The sequence below is a fragment of the Lepus europaeus genome, chromosome 12 (genome assembly GCF_033115175.1).
Source record: "Lepus europaeus isolate LE1 chromosome 12, mLepTim1.pri, whole genome shotgun sequence".
Taxonomy (NCBI): Eukaryota; Metazoa; Chordata; class Mammalia; order Lagomorpha; family Leporidae; genus Lepus; species Lepus europaeus.
This window is the reverse complement of record NC_084838.1, coordinates 12,110,416-12,124,422: the sequence shown is the minus strand read 5'-3', so window position 1 is coordinate 12,124,422 and position 14,007 is coordinate 12,110,416. Positions and strand designations below refer to the sequence as shown.

The 14,007-nt window shown below is 60.4% G+C and overlaps 1 protein-coding gene across 1 annotated transcript in view; it reads left to right on the top strand.

Annotated features, from left to right (window-relative positions):
• DAB2IP (DAB2 interacting protein) overlaps window positions 1-14,007 on the top strand; it is a 111,973-nt gene that overhangs the window by 30,883 nt on the left and 67,083 nt on the right. The window contains 1 exon segment of the mRNA XM_062207631.1: window positions 5,802-5,932. Coding sequence (XP_062063615.1) covers window positions 5,802-5,932 — 131 coding nt within the window.

Below are 14,007 nucleotides of genomic sequence, written 5' to 3'. Positions count from 1 at the left end.
TGTGTTTCTGGATGTTAATTTGTGTACATCCAGTGTATAGGTATATTCGTGTGTGTGCTGAGTAATGTGTATGTGTTTACAAATATCTGTGTTATAGTGGTGGTACATGTTCACATGGAGGAATAGGGCCAGCACTTATGCAAGTTCAAGGACAAGCATGCATGCAAATATACACAGGGAGGACGGGCTCAAAAAAAAAAAAAAAGGCATGTGTAGGCATACAAGGAGGGGGACTTGAACTTGTGTGTGTCCTGGCCCTGTCTCTTTCTCCATGTGAACGTGTTTAGGTGTTGTTTTCCAGGCAGCATTCTAACACAAGAGCAACCCTTGAATGTCAGGGCCCAGCCTCTTCTTGGGGACTTCCACAGAGGCTCTGGTGGCTCGTGAATTTGTTCTCTGCAACCCGAGTAGCCTGACTGCCTTCTCCAGGCAGTCATGCAGAGGTCTCATGGTCAACCCAGCGCTGGCATGCAGGCTGGGGAGGGGTCTGTGGGCACGGGGTGGCCTTTAGAATGGCACCAACTTAATCCTGGCTTAAAATGCACTGTTCTCCACCTGTCACAGCATCCGACATTCCGCCATGAGTGAGTCACTCCCCAGCTGGGACCCTCTTTGATGAGGGAGGGAGGCCAGGGGAGCCCCAGGAACAGGGGAGGAGGAGGAGGAGGAGGAATTACACATCTGAAGGCACTGGGCAAAGCCAGAGAATTCCCTGCACTGTCCGTGCCAAGCCTGGGAGAGTCCGGGCAGCCTGGCCCCGACAGCTGCTCTAATTTCACAGAGTCGCCACATATCAGTGTGGGCAGGGAGCTTGGTAGTCACCTAGCCCAGCCCTTCATGCGACAGATGGGAGGACTGAGGCCTATGGAGGGGAAATGCAGGGAGCCAGGGTGGGGGAGGGGGGCCAGTTCTTAAAGCCTGGGTGCAGGATTTGCAGAGAGCACTGGACAAGGAGCAAGGGGACCTGGGCTCTGAGGTCCTGTCGCTCCCCTGCTGGGCATCTGGGCCAGCTGTGCTGCTCTCTGGGCAGTGCCTTATCTGTACTCTGTGGGCTTTGGTCTGGCTACCTTCTCCCCTGTGACCCTGGAAGCAGGACCCCCCAGCTTCCAGCCCCTTTCCAGTGCACCTGCCAAGCTGTGGGTCTGCCTGGCAGCCCGTGTGCTCAGCATGTCTCCTACAGGGCTGCGAGAGGTGGTACTATCCGGATGGGATCTCCCTGGCCCTTTCCTGTTTATTTAGCTGTGTGTTTGGCCTTTGAACAGAGCCTAGAAATATATGAACAGAGACACTTGCCTCCTTGCAGGCTGTCAGAAACGGCCAGGGCGGAGCAGGGCCTGGGCTGAGGGAGGGGCCCATGGGGTTCTGCCTTCCTCCTGAGCACTGTCTGGAGTCCCAGGGTGGGCAGGGACTTCAGGCCCGCCCACCCACCTGCAGTGACTCAGAGCTGGTTCATTGCAAGCAGAAAAGGTGATACAGGCAGGCCTGAAGGGCGGGTACAGCTGGGGCTGGGGGCAGGAACTCACCCCCGATTGAGCACCTACTGTGTGCCGGCCACAGGGCTCCTGGATGTCGGGTGGAGGTGCTGGTATGCCCTAGGTGGCACCCTAGGAGCTGCCTCTTGGGCCTGGGTGAAGAGGAGGCTGGGCAAGGTCTCTCTCCCTGAGCCTTGGGGCCTTGCCTGTGAGCCGCTGTGGGTCAGCCCTGTTCAAAGGGAGAGATTGTGCCTCCCTGTCTGCCCTCCTCTCTCGCCTCCAGTTCTGGACCCAACACGGTGCCTAGGGCCATGTGTGCAGCCCCAGCTGTCCCCCTTCTCAGCAAGTGGCTTCACTTCTCTGACTCTCCATTTCCCTACTGGAAAACCCAACCCGTTGTGAATTCTGAAGCCTGCGTCCTCCCAAGGACTACTGATAAGAGGCCTGGGGGGGGGGGGACAGGGGGGGCCCCCCAGGCCTCCCCTCCTGGGGCGGGAGGGCTCAGTGAGTTCCCAAGCACCCGCGATTCGGCAGAACAGGCGCTCGATAACTGGTCATTTATCATCATCATCATCTTGTGGAGTTGATTGAAATGGGTGACTGCAGGAATCTCGTGTCTGGAATTCTGAACGGCCTTCCATGACATCGCTCAGAGCCTCCTGGAGACGGAGCCGGGTGTGGGCCAGATGTCAGGGTGCTGGTGGGGTGGCTGGGTCTGGGGGCCTTTGAGCCGGAGACCCCCAAAGGCTGCTGTCGTCCCGTGGGACCGCTCTGTGCTTTGGACAGAAGCCCAGGGTACTTGCAGAGCACCTGGTAGGGTGGCCAGATGGGTCATGGGCCATCCAGAGGGAGGCAGGGGCGACACACAGCTCCACACCCAGGCAGCCCTGGGGCCTCAGGTGACCTCAGCGCCGTGGCCCGGCTACCTGACTAGCACTCAGGAACACAGGTCCCCGTGGACAGTGTAGGCCACTCGCTGAGCCTCACACATCAGTCCCTTCTCGGTGAATGGAAGCTGAGGGCCCCGCCCCACCTGCAACTGAGCAGCCCTGGCGGCCCCGTGCACTTTGTACTTGGGGAATCTCTGTGAGGTTGCTTTAGAAAAAGCGCTGGCTTCAAAGACTTCAAAACTCTCAAGCTGGATGTCATTCTGTGGCTGCACGATCATTTTGGGAGCATGTTCATTCATGGCCTATGTGCTCGCTGCCAGGCGGCCCTCGGGCTCCTGGGAGAGGCCAGACTCCTGCCCACGGGTGGAAAGAGGTGGCCACACTGCATCAGCAGGCGTGACGATGAAGCCAGCGGCTATGGGGCAGCGCTGCCTCCTGGTTACTGCCTTACTGGCCATATCTCATTTGGCCCTTCCTTCCCACAGTCTCATAAAGTAGGTATCTTCATTAGCCCACTTTCCAGCTGGAACACTGAGGCCCTAAAAGAGCTAGTAATTTGCCCAGCCATTGTCTCAGCTAAGATCGGAACCAACATGAGGCCAGAGAGCTTAGCAGCCCGAAGAATGTGGTCAGTGAGGTGGGCTCCTACAGTCTGGGGCGACCTCCTAGAAAAGGCGGGATAAAGAAAGGCCTGGGGTGGGGGGCGGGTGTGTGGTTTGGGGAGTCGGAGCGCGTGGAGGGCGAGGGAGTGGTTGAAGACATCAAGTGTGACTTCACTGATGAGCTGGGCTCAACATGTTATTGGAAACAGAGTGTTTTTAATGATCTAGTACGCGTGCGGGAACTTGATGTGAGATGTTTGGTTTTTATTGAGCACTTACTGTATGCTGTGCCCTTAGCCTAGAGCCCTATCTGCCCAGCTGACTCTCGCCGCAGGCCCATTTCACAGACAGGGGATGGCCCGCACCTGTCATCGTTCAGCAAGGGGTCCCTGCAGCCGGTTTTGAGTCCCGTGTGCCCGGTGCACGCTGCATGCCGGCTGCTAGTTCTCCATCCTCAGCGCGCTCCACCACAGCCCCAGGAGTGAGCCACCAAGGGCTCTATGTTACTGGAGAAGGCATCTGACTGGGCCTTGGTTAAGTGGATTTGGGTCTAGAATGAGACTTCTGACCTGAGCCCAGTCTGTCCCACTTCCTGAGGTCGGGGCTGCAGCCACCTCTGGAGGTCAAGCCCCAGCGGCTTCCCAGGAGCTTTGGGAAGTCCTTTCCGCCCTCTGGGCCTCCATCCGCTCTGAAACGCTGCCTTTGGGGTCTGCATCCCCTTCCAGCGGTGGCTTTCTGCAGTGGTGACTTGTTGCTAAGCCTGTCTTCTGCAGGGCCCTGAGCTGGGTCCCTTGGGGAGGGGGGGATGGAGGTGTGGAATGCTGGGGGTCAACAGGAGCCCTCCCCCGGATCTGAATGCCCCAACTGCTGCAAAATCTATAGGCTGCTCCCCGCACCGCACCGCACCGTGTTCACAGCTGCCTCCAGCACTTAATGACTCTCAGTAAGTGGTGAAGAGTGAATGTCACGCAGAGTGTTGAGTCCCCAAGGTCATTGTCAGCTTGCCTTGGGGGAGGTACCATTCAGAGAAGGCCTCAAGGAGGAGTGGGGGAGAGGAATGGAGAGGGGAGGAAGCGGCAGGTGTGCCCAACTCAGCCCCCTAGAGAGGAGAGACTTCGCCTTTGTTTAACTCAGCAATAGGTTAAAGCTGTGGCTATTGCCATGTGCTTTCTAAATGGTGAAACAGACTTCCTGGCTCTTTGTACCACAGGGGTGTAAAAATGCAAAATTCCCATCAGTGTAGGAAATAAACAAGCGAGGCAAAGTACGAGCCCATTGGGAGAACTCGCCTGCCAACGCCACCTGTGGGAGAAGACGCCTGCGAGGGAGCCAGGTGCATCCCCTTCGTGGCGTGGGGCAGGTCTGGGAGGGCCCTGCCTACATGCTGTCTCCCAGGAAGCTGAGCGCTCCCTCGTCTGTGGGTCATCTCGCTGCCGGAGCGTCCCTGTGCCTCCTGGGCCCCTAACACCCAGAGGCGTTTGCTGGGCTGCAGAGGTAGGAGGCGTGGGGACCCTCAGTGCCCGAGGCAGTGAGCCTTCGGGCTGAGGTTCCTTTCAGTGGGGCTTGGAGGATGTGTGCAGTGCCGACAGGTGGCCCCCAGGACTCCTGAGCAAAGACAGGGGCCCGGAAATGGTGGAGAGGTTGGGCAGCCGCCGTGGCGTCGGGCGGACATGGAAGCAGGGTGTCCTTGGACAAGTCACTGCACGTCTCCGGGCAGGATTCTCCACTTACAGAGAATGCTTTCCTGTCCTCTTCTGCGTGCGTGGGTGACACTTGTAAAGTCAGCGTTTGACCTCATCACCCCTAGGGAGAGATGGATGTCCGCCCCTCCCCCAGCACATTCAGGATACCGAATAAGTGGATATCCTATCCACTTCTGGAGTTGAGGCTGGCGTGGGTGAGACCCCTGAACTCCTCCCAGACACCTGCCCCTGTTTTCTGTGTGCCTATGGGCACCGGGCTCTGCTCAGTCTGGTGCATCTGGCAGATGGATGAATGGCCTGAACGGGGGTGGGGAGCCCCAGATCTTGAAACCCGCCAGTGGGGATTCTCTGCAAATCCTTCAGCCCCGGGCGTCTCCCTGAACTGGGCTCAAGGTGGCTGTCCCTGGGGGGCACAGCGGTTCGGGCTCCACCCTGCCAGCCAGCGACTTGTAGGAGGGAAAGCAGCCGGGCGCGGGGGCCAGGTGGCCGGGGACTATTACAAACGACTGCCAGAGAGACTCTCAGAGGATTACGCGCGCGCCCGCTCGCCGAGCCCTAGTTCCCCGCAGCTGTAGTAGCTGGGCTGCACGCTCGGGCCTCGCGCCCAGTCCCGGGCGGGGTGGGGGGCGTGGATTCCTCCAGGTGGGTGGGGGGCGTGACCTTGCTCCGGTAGGGTCCGGCTGGCGAGGCCGCACCGGAGAGAGAGAGGGGGGTGGTGGTGGCGGCGAGGGCGGGGCGGCCTGCGGGTCAAGGCCTCCGGGGGTCCCCGCCCCTCCTCGGCCCCGCCCCCGTCCCTTCGCCCCTCAGCCCACCGCCCCGGCGCCCGGGGGGTTCGGGCAGCCTCGGCTGCAGTCGGCGCGGCTCGGCTCGGCGTCGCCATGGCAACAGCGGCTTAGGGGGCGGGGGCGACGTGGCGGGCTGGGCGGGCAGCGGCGGGGTGGGCTGGGCGGCGCTGCGCGGGCCGGGCCGTCGGCGCGGGCCGCGAGCTGCTGGGGCCGAGCCCGAGCCCGGCCCGCCGTCGGCCGCGCGGCCGCCCAGCGAGGGTGCGGGTCCCGCGCGGGTCCCGGCCCGCCGCCGCCGCCGGCGGCGCGCTAACCCCGCCTCCCCTTCCCCTTCTTGTCGCCCCGCGCGCAGGGCTTCCTCAGCCGCCGCCTCAAGGGCTCCATCAAGCGCACCAAGAGCCAGCCCAAGCTGGACCGCAACCACAGCTTCCGCCACATCCTGCCGGGGTTCCGGAGCGCCGCCGCCGCCGCGGACAATGAGAGGTGAGCCCGCCGCCGCCCGGCCCGGCCTCCCCGCGCTGCGCCGGGATGCGCCCCCGAGGGTGCGGGGACAAAGCGAGAGCCGGGGCCGGGGCGTGCGACAGGGGGGAGGGGACCCCACGCCGCCCACCCTCCGCGAACTTGTGGGGCCACCTCGGACTGGGGGACGCGAGGGGAGGACCCTGCCTCTCGCCCCTGGGGTGAGGCGAGGGAGGGCGCCCGCGGCCCGGGGCGAGGCCGGGCGGGAAGTGTCCTCTCCAAGTCCTGCCTCGCCCGGCCGAGGTGGGCATTGTTCCCCGGGCCGTGCGGTGCCCCGGGCTGGTGGGGGACGGAAGTGGCGCCTCCCCCCACCCCCTCCCAGGACGCATCCCCCTGCCTCGGGAGCCCCCGAATATCCTGATACAAAAGGCGTTTTCTCGGCTGGAAAGGGTGAACATCTGGAGGGGAGGAGTAGGGGGCAGGGCCGCTTAGGGGCGCAGCTGCTCTAAGTAGGGCGTGCTCGGCTGGGGGCTGGGGCTAGCGAGCGGGCAGTGGCCAGGCCCTGAGTTCAGGGGCATAACCCGAGGCCGGGGAAGCAGGGCTCGATCCTCCTCTCCAGCCTGGGCAGCTGCTTCTCTCCCTCCTCTCGCCACTCCCAGGGGTGGCTCCTGCTCCCTCTTTCCCCTCTCCTGGGCTAGCCTGGAGCAGGTGTGGAAATTCCAGGGGGAGGTGGCTGGTGTGGCCGAGGCACAGAGGGAGGGAGGGAGGTGGTTCAGCCAGTGACTCCGGCAGCCGAGCAGGCTTCAGCTCGCAAGGGCAAGCCATCCTTTCCGTGCGGGGGCACTGGGCGGGCGCAGCCTCTGGGGGCCCAGGTCCTGTCTCCCTGAGTGGTGCCAGCCACAGGCACCTATGCACTTGGGCACAGGCGCTGTGATGGATTCCCGTGCCAGTCAGAACGTGTCCCTGCCCAGCCCGCGGAGGTGAAAGAACGGGCAGGCTCCAGAGAGCCTTCTCAACAGCCTTGGGAGGGCTGTGTCCGGGTGTACAGTTGGCCAGTTGGCACTGCTTGTCAGAGAGGCGTAGGTAGAAGGAAAGCGGCTCTCCCCTCCCCCATGGTTCCAGCCGGCGGAGGAGCACAAGTTATAGCCCAACTCCTTCCCCCGGGGCGAGGGACTGACTGGTCAACTGACCACTAGCATCTCCCAGGAGAGTACGGCTCCTGCATCCCAGCAGAATCGCCAGACCTTTAATTGCCATCAGCCCAGAGCCGATCTCTCCGGCGCATCCGAGCGCTGCCTGCAGCTGGCTTCCTGCCCCCGTGCCAAGCCCAGCCCGAGGCAGGACCCTCAGCCTTTCTCTGATGGCCGTGGTGCCCCAGGGGACCAGGCGTGCCCTGGCAGGAAGATGCAGCCAGGCCAGAGCTCCGCGCTGGGTGCAGCCACTGCGTCTTTGAAACATCTCGCTTCCCATCTTTGTTATTGTCTGGGCGGCAGGCCACCTGGTTTGCTGCTTTCCTCCCTGTGCCCGGCCCCCACCTCCGGCTGTCTCCCCCAGGAACATGCCTTTCTCTGCGCTTCCCTTGGCAGGGGTCAGGACCCTCTGCACCCGCATGCGGGGGCTTGTGTACGTACCCTGTCTCGTGTGCATGTGGTGGTTGTCCGGGGAGCAGGAGAGGCGCAGGCGGTCCAGCCAGGGAGTGTGTCTGCCCTCCCCGGAGCAGGCGGCATGCATGTCATGTTTACCTCTCTCCAGTGGGGAGCCGGCGAGTGCTGGGCTGGCAGCTCTGGCCGGAGGTCGGGCATGGCTCAGATGACCTCGTGCGGGTCCTGTCCAGCTTGGCCTCAGGTCAGCCTTGCTGTGTGCCCGGCGGGGGCGGGCGGTGGCGGGCAGGCGCGGCGGGCGGGGGGTGCAGAGTGGGGGTGGGGAGTGAAACTACAAGCCCGTTTCTGGAAACGGTGCTGAATGGTGGCGGGCTGGAGCAGAATGTCACTGGCAGCGGTGTGGAATTGTCTTATTAATTTTCTGTAAACAAAATCTGGCTTGGTGGGTTCTCTGGCACAGGAAGGGAGATCAGATTTCCCACGGACAGGCAGGGAGGCTGGGTTTGAAATGCCTGTATCCAGCCGTGGTGCTGAAATAGGCTTCGGCAGGGCTGGGGTCTTCTGATCTGCTGCTTTGCTTAGGAATAGATGCACCGCTGCTGTCAGGGTGGGTGGGCAGGTGTTTCTCGGGGCGGTCCCCGGAGTCATCCTGTTTGGAGTTGATGAGTGAAATCCACTGTGGGGGCTGTCCCCTCCCCCAAAGCTCATGGTCGAACCCAGCCGAGTGGAGAGGTATCTCCCCCTGCTCTGATGTGGGTGGTTGGGCCGGGCTGCCCTTGGCAGGAGGGACCCCTCCTCCCCCCAACTGGCTGCCATGCCTCTGGCTGGAGCGAGTTTAAGTGCAGAGACCCTGGTGTCGGTGAGTGGCTGGGGAGAGGGGTGGGGACTTCTCTGGTGGCAAGTGGGCGTCCTGGTCCCCGTGACCCTCTCATGGAGGCCCAGGGCACCCAGGGCCGGCCCCTGGTGGCCCGGCTTGGGATGCATCTGTCTGGTTTGCATGGCTGCTGGGGAGGCTTTGTTGCGTGCCGTCTCCGTGCTCCCCACACGGCTGCGTGGGGAAAGGTTATTTTTTGCGCTGGAATTCTCTCATCCGGAGGTTGGAAGCCTGGGGGTTCTGCGCTGGGATCTTCTCCCTGGGAAGGGAGTCTGCCTCAGGTGTGGGGGCGCTGAGGCTGCGGGCTGGCTGGCCAGGGTCTGGTGGACACAGCCGGGCTGTAGGACGGTTGGAGCCTTTTACTGGCCTTGCCTGGGGGCAGGAGGTTCCCAGCTCCCTGGGCCCCTGAGACACGCCTTTCTCCAGAGGTTGGGGCAGTAAGACCGAGGACGGGTAATCAGGCCTGCTCACGGCCGAGAGGAAGGCTGCTCCAGTGCTTCCCAGGCAAGGGGTGTGCGGGCAGGAGTATTTTCCTTCTGCAGGCTGGAGATGCCGCCGTTCGTTTACTGGGCAGGGCAGCTCTGGCAAAGCGATCAGGACTTTGTGGGTCTGCCTTCCCAGAAGCTGATGTCAAGTTGGTGGCTTATTCGTCAGTGTCCCTGGGGCGTTGGGAGGGTCGGCCGGTGATATGACACTTTCCTTGTCCCTTTCCTCTCCTGATGCTGTGTCTGGCCCTGCACGTGTGCTAGGGCAGTGCCCTCACTGGCCCTCAACCTGTCTCCACCCCTTCCCAGGCGGCCTGGTACCGAGCCAGGCTCCAGAACACAGGCGGCCCAGTGCAGGTAGGCACGGCTGATGATGTGTGGAGTTAGAGATTTTTCCAGGGACCGTGTATCTGGAGTTCTATACCCGAATGGTACCAATGGTGGGCTTCCAATGGTAGGAGATACTCGGGTCCGGAGGCGGGGGCTTCCTGGGCCCTTCGGCTGGCCCTGAGCGGGTGGGAGTCAGCTCTGTCTCTTGGGACGAGGCTGTCCCTGGAGCAGGGAGACAGCGGGAGCTTGATGAAGAACAGGGAACTAGGAGGCGGGGCTGTGTTTCTCCCTAGGTTGCTGACAGTAGGCACAGGAGGGGCGGGGCACCCCCACCTGGCATGCTTTGCACTCATTCCTTTCCCTACTACGGATAGGGAAGGCCTGGTCTTTCTCTGCCATCCCTTGAGTCTGGTTTGTCAGCCTTGTGTGGATGAGACAATCACCAGGAGTCATAGTAAATATGTGATCTTTGCATTGGAGGCCAAGCGTTCCTGGAGCAAGTCACTTCTGAGCCTCAGTTTGCACATCTGCAGAATGGGCACAGTGATAATGTTGTGGGAGACACGAATACCTTCAGCAGGTGTTTAACAGAAAGTCAGCATTTGACACTGGGTTTTACAGTGTTTCTAAAACAGCATTAAATCATGACACGTGAGAGAAGCTAGACTAACGCAGGTTTTCAGTAAGTCTTCGGCAGTGCTGGTCGGCTAAGTCCCTTTGTCTTGGTGAGCATCAGTTTTCTCATCTATAGTATGGGAGTCATAGCAAGCAGCTGGGGTTCAGGAGATCTCACCGAGGTTGCTGTGCCTGGTGGACCATCGTTTCTAGCTTGAGCACGAGAAGTAGCTGGGCAGACCCTTGCTCCTGCCTGGACCTGGGAAAGCAAATCTCCCCTCCATTTTACAACTGTGTTTTTTTGAATTTTTTATTTTTATTTTTAATTTTTTATTGACAGGCAGAGTGGATAGTGAGAGAGAGAGGGAGAGAAAAATCTTCCCTTTTGCCGTTTGTTCACCCTCCAATGGCCGCCGCGGCCGGCGCATCTCACTGATCCGAAGCCAGGAGCCAGGTGCTTCTCCTGGTCTCCCATGCGGGTGCAGGGCCCAAGCACTTGGGCCATCCTCCACTGCACTCCCTGGCCACAGCAGAGAGCTGGCCTGGAAGAGGGGCAACCGGGATAGAATCCGGCACCCCGACCGGGACTAGAACCCTGGGTGCCGGCGCCACAAGGCGGAGGATTAGCCTGTTAAGCCACAGCGCCGGCCTACAACTGTGTTTGAAAAGTTCCTTGGTGCAGCTCTTGTTTGCATCATCCTTGTTTTTAATCAGTGAGGCGTTTAGGTTATGGCTGGTTTGTCTCGATTAAAAATGATGCTGGGATTTAAGTCATCTTCCTCTATAGCTCTGATCCCCACGCCCCGCAGGATACAGTCTTAGCAATGGAGTCGCTAGGTTTCGGATAAAAATGCCTGTCCGTGAAAGCCCGCTCTAATGTACACTCCGCCGCTGGGGGTTGCGAGTGCTCACCTGTTTCCTCACACCCTTCGAAGCTCTGGGTGTCAGCACCACGACGTTCTTTGTCACGGATGGACCGCCAAGTGGCATTTCTTTGGTATTTGCATTTATTTGCTTGCTCAGGAACGCGTGCTGTTTCGGGGACGTGACTGGCGAGTGGTGTTCCCTGTCCTTGGGGAGGGGCCTGAGAGGGCCCTGGGGCCACTCCTGGTTGTCCTTACGCACCCTCCGTGGCTCTGGGGAGGGCCACAGAGTTGGGCCCTACCTATTCAGTCCCACCTGTCAGAGGCAGGGCCCGGAATTCATCACCTGTAAGGAAGGCCCACCTGGCTGTCCCCTCGGCCCCTCCCCCGTCAGGGAATCAGATTTAATCCTTAATCCCATAATTACCATAAGGAGACCTTCTGTTTACACGCTACTCTGAGAGGTCTTCCGCCTGCAGTGGGTCCACAGTGAAGGGGCCCTGAGATCCAGGGGGCTGAGGCTCTCGGTCAAGTGCGTGGGACCCACCGAAGCCAGGCCTTGTCACCGCGTCTCCTGGATCACAGCAGTGCACTTGGAGCCTCCTGGGCACCTCGGGGGCGGGGCTGACCCGAGCTGGGCACGTGAGCTCAGGATTCTGCGCCTGGACTCCAGAGACGGAGGGGAGGGCCGCAGGACATGACCTGGACACGGAGAGAGGAGCCGATTTGTTTTTTGCTTTCTCGTTTTTATTGCCCTCCTCTTAGATCTGTGGCTCCCTGGTGTACCCTCCGAAGACCCGAGCTGGGCAGTATTTTTTGAAACAGTGGAAATGAGCTAGTGAGAATCGGATCAGCCCCAGCCTGGGGTTTCAGAGCCTGGGAGGCCCTTCTGTCTGTAGCACGTGTGTGTGTCTACAAACACGGTTTAGTGTGTCTGCAGGGATGCCCCGTCCTCATGAAGGTGTGTGTACATTATGCGTAAACGCCCTTGTGCGAGTCCGTGCATCTTAAAGCAGTTAATACACGTAAAGCATTTGCAACAGACTAACGCGATGTCATGTCGGATTGGACCAAAGTAGCTATTTTTGTGGGTCGAATATAGGCAGTGGCTTGGAGCTCAGTTTACCAAGTGCCCAGTGTTGTTGACCATTATTACTGTTCTGAGTTTTTTTTCTCACAGGTGTGTCTGCCAGTGTCTGTGTGTGTGTGTTTCCACAGACCGTGCTGCGCCCTTGTGTGTTGCGTGTTCTATGTTTTGAGCACTTGTGTGCAAGCGTGCACAGTTTCTGTCTGGGCACATGGACGCCGAGCTGGCTGGTTTCGTGAACAACCTGCCTACCTTGGGAGAGCTTTTTGGAGAGCAGCCGTCTTTCTCCCCTCCCCTGCAGGTGCCAGACGCGGCCCCCAGGTGCCACGGGATCTCTTCCATCATCCCCAAGTAGCCCTGCCCCATCCCAGGCCCCGTGCTCAGGACATGCACATCCACTCCTAATGGAATTCCTTGGCCAAATATTACTTGAACCAGAAAGTTAATTACCAGCCTCTAATTAATGGCTATTTCAGAAGGCCACAGAAGAAAAGCGGAGGAGATCATAGGGAGACCGAGAGCATGAAGGAAAGACATCAGCCGCCCTGGCCAGTGTGGTGTCTCCTGGCAGGCTGCAGGGCGTGCTCAGCTCTGCCCGGCCCACACCCCTGTGCAGCTCTCTGTGGGCCAGTAAAACAGTGCCCCTTGGCGCCCTTGCACACAGCTCTGGTGGCTCCAGTCTTCCGGCCATCTGTCCCTTAGTCTGAGGAGAGTGGCCCGGATGGTGGGTGTGCACAGTAGGCCTGGACCTTGAAACTGCCTTGAAACTGACCCTGTTACTGCCTCTTCGGGGGCCCTCAGCCTACTGCCTCCCCCCAGCCAGAGCTTGGGAATCTGAGGCATATTCCCATGACCAGTCTCTGCCAGGGGCCCAACTCCTGGCCCTCTGCTCCACTCAGGGCTCAGCGTGGAGCCACCTGTGGTCCATATGTAAAGTGAGACCTTGCTTGCAGGCCCCTTCCATGGACTCCTGGTCAGGCCCTGCCATCTATTCTCTGTGTGACCGTGAACTAGCATGGTTCTTCTCTGTCCTCCTCCTGCTCATTGAGAGAGAGTGTGGCCATGCCTGCCTATCTCCCGCCCCCGCACCTGCTGGCAGCCAGAGTGTGCCTGTGCTGCACCGTCCCCTCTGTCCTCTGGGGTGCTGTGGCCATCCTCTCTCATGTGCATGGGCTACAGCACACACCACCTGCGCATGCACACACAAGAAAGTGGACCCTTGTGGAAGCCACCACTTGTGCACCAGATGTCCCCTCTGTGCCAGGTGGGTGGTGGGGTGGGGATGCAGCGAGGGAGGGAGAGACAGGATCCAGCCTCACTTGCAAGGATCCCTGGCTCTGTGCCTGGGCATTCCTGGGGGAGGGTGGAAGTGACCCTACTGCCATAGCTCAAGTCTTCTCCTGGTGACATGTCAAGAATGGGGCCTCCGCTCTTGCCCCTGCCTGCTCCTGACTCCTGGGAGTGTTCCCCAGAGCCCTCCGCTGAGGCCAGTGCCTTGGCAGTGGGCACAGGGAGAGAGGTGTTCGGGGTCTGCCAGTGCATAACGGAGTATGTGTGGGTTTCCCGGAGGAGTGGGCCAGTGGGCAGCCTGGCGAGGTCTTTGTCACCTCCTCCCCTTCTGTTGCCCCTCCTGCTGCCCCCATTACCCTGACTACCTCAGGCCAGGCTGGAGCACCAGGCTAGGGTAGAGAGCACCGGGTTCCTGGGGTGGCTCCTGGGCCTGCCTCTGCTGCCGGCTCTTAGAAAAGCCCCACCTGTCAGCTGGGGGTAGTGCTGCAGGAAGGGGCCTTTTCCTGCATCCTGGGGGCCGGGTTCCTCCTCCTCCTCACCACGACACCCTCTCGTGGGGGAGCTGAGAGGATTTTCCCCAATCCCTGTCCCTGCTGGCACTGACAACCCCCGGTCTGCCCTAGGACTGTCACCTGCTTGTCACTTTGACCCTTCTGGGGACAGGCGGGGCCCTTGTTGGCAGGCCCAGCCTGATGGCAAGGGAAGTGCATTGGGCAGAGACAGGGATGACACTGGGGTGGCAGGGGCCCTAGCCTGATGTGGCGTCGTCATGGGGAGTTTTCCTACGGAGGCAGTGAGTTAGCACAGTGTCTCCCTGTGCCCACCGACTAAGGGGAAGTTAATTTCATGCTCTGTCTTTTTGACATCTGCAGTCAAAGTGTTGTAGTGCAGCTGTGGTTGTTAGCACGCAAAGGGCAAAGGACGTGTGAGCTTCAACAATGACTGTTTCTGGCT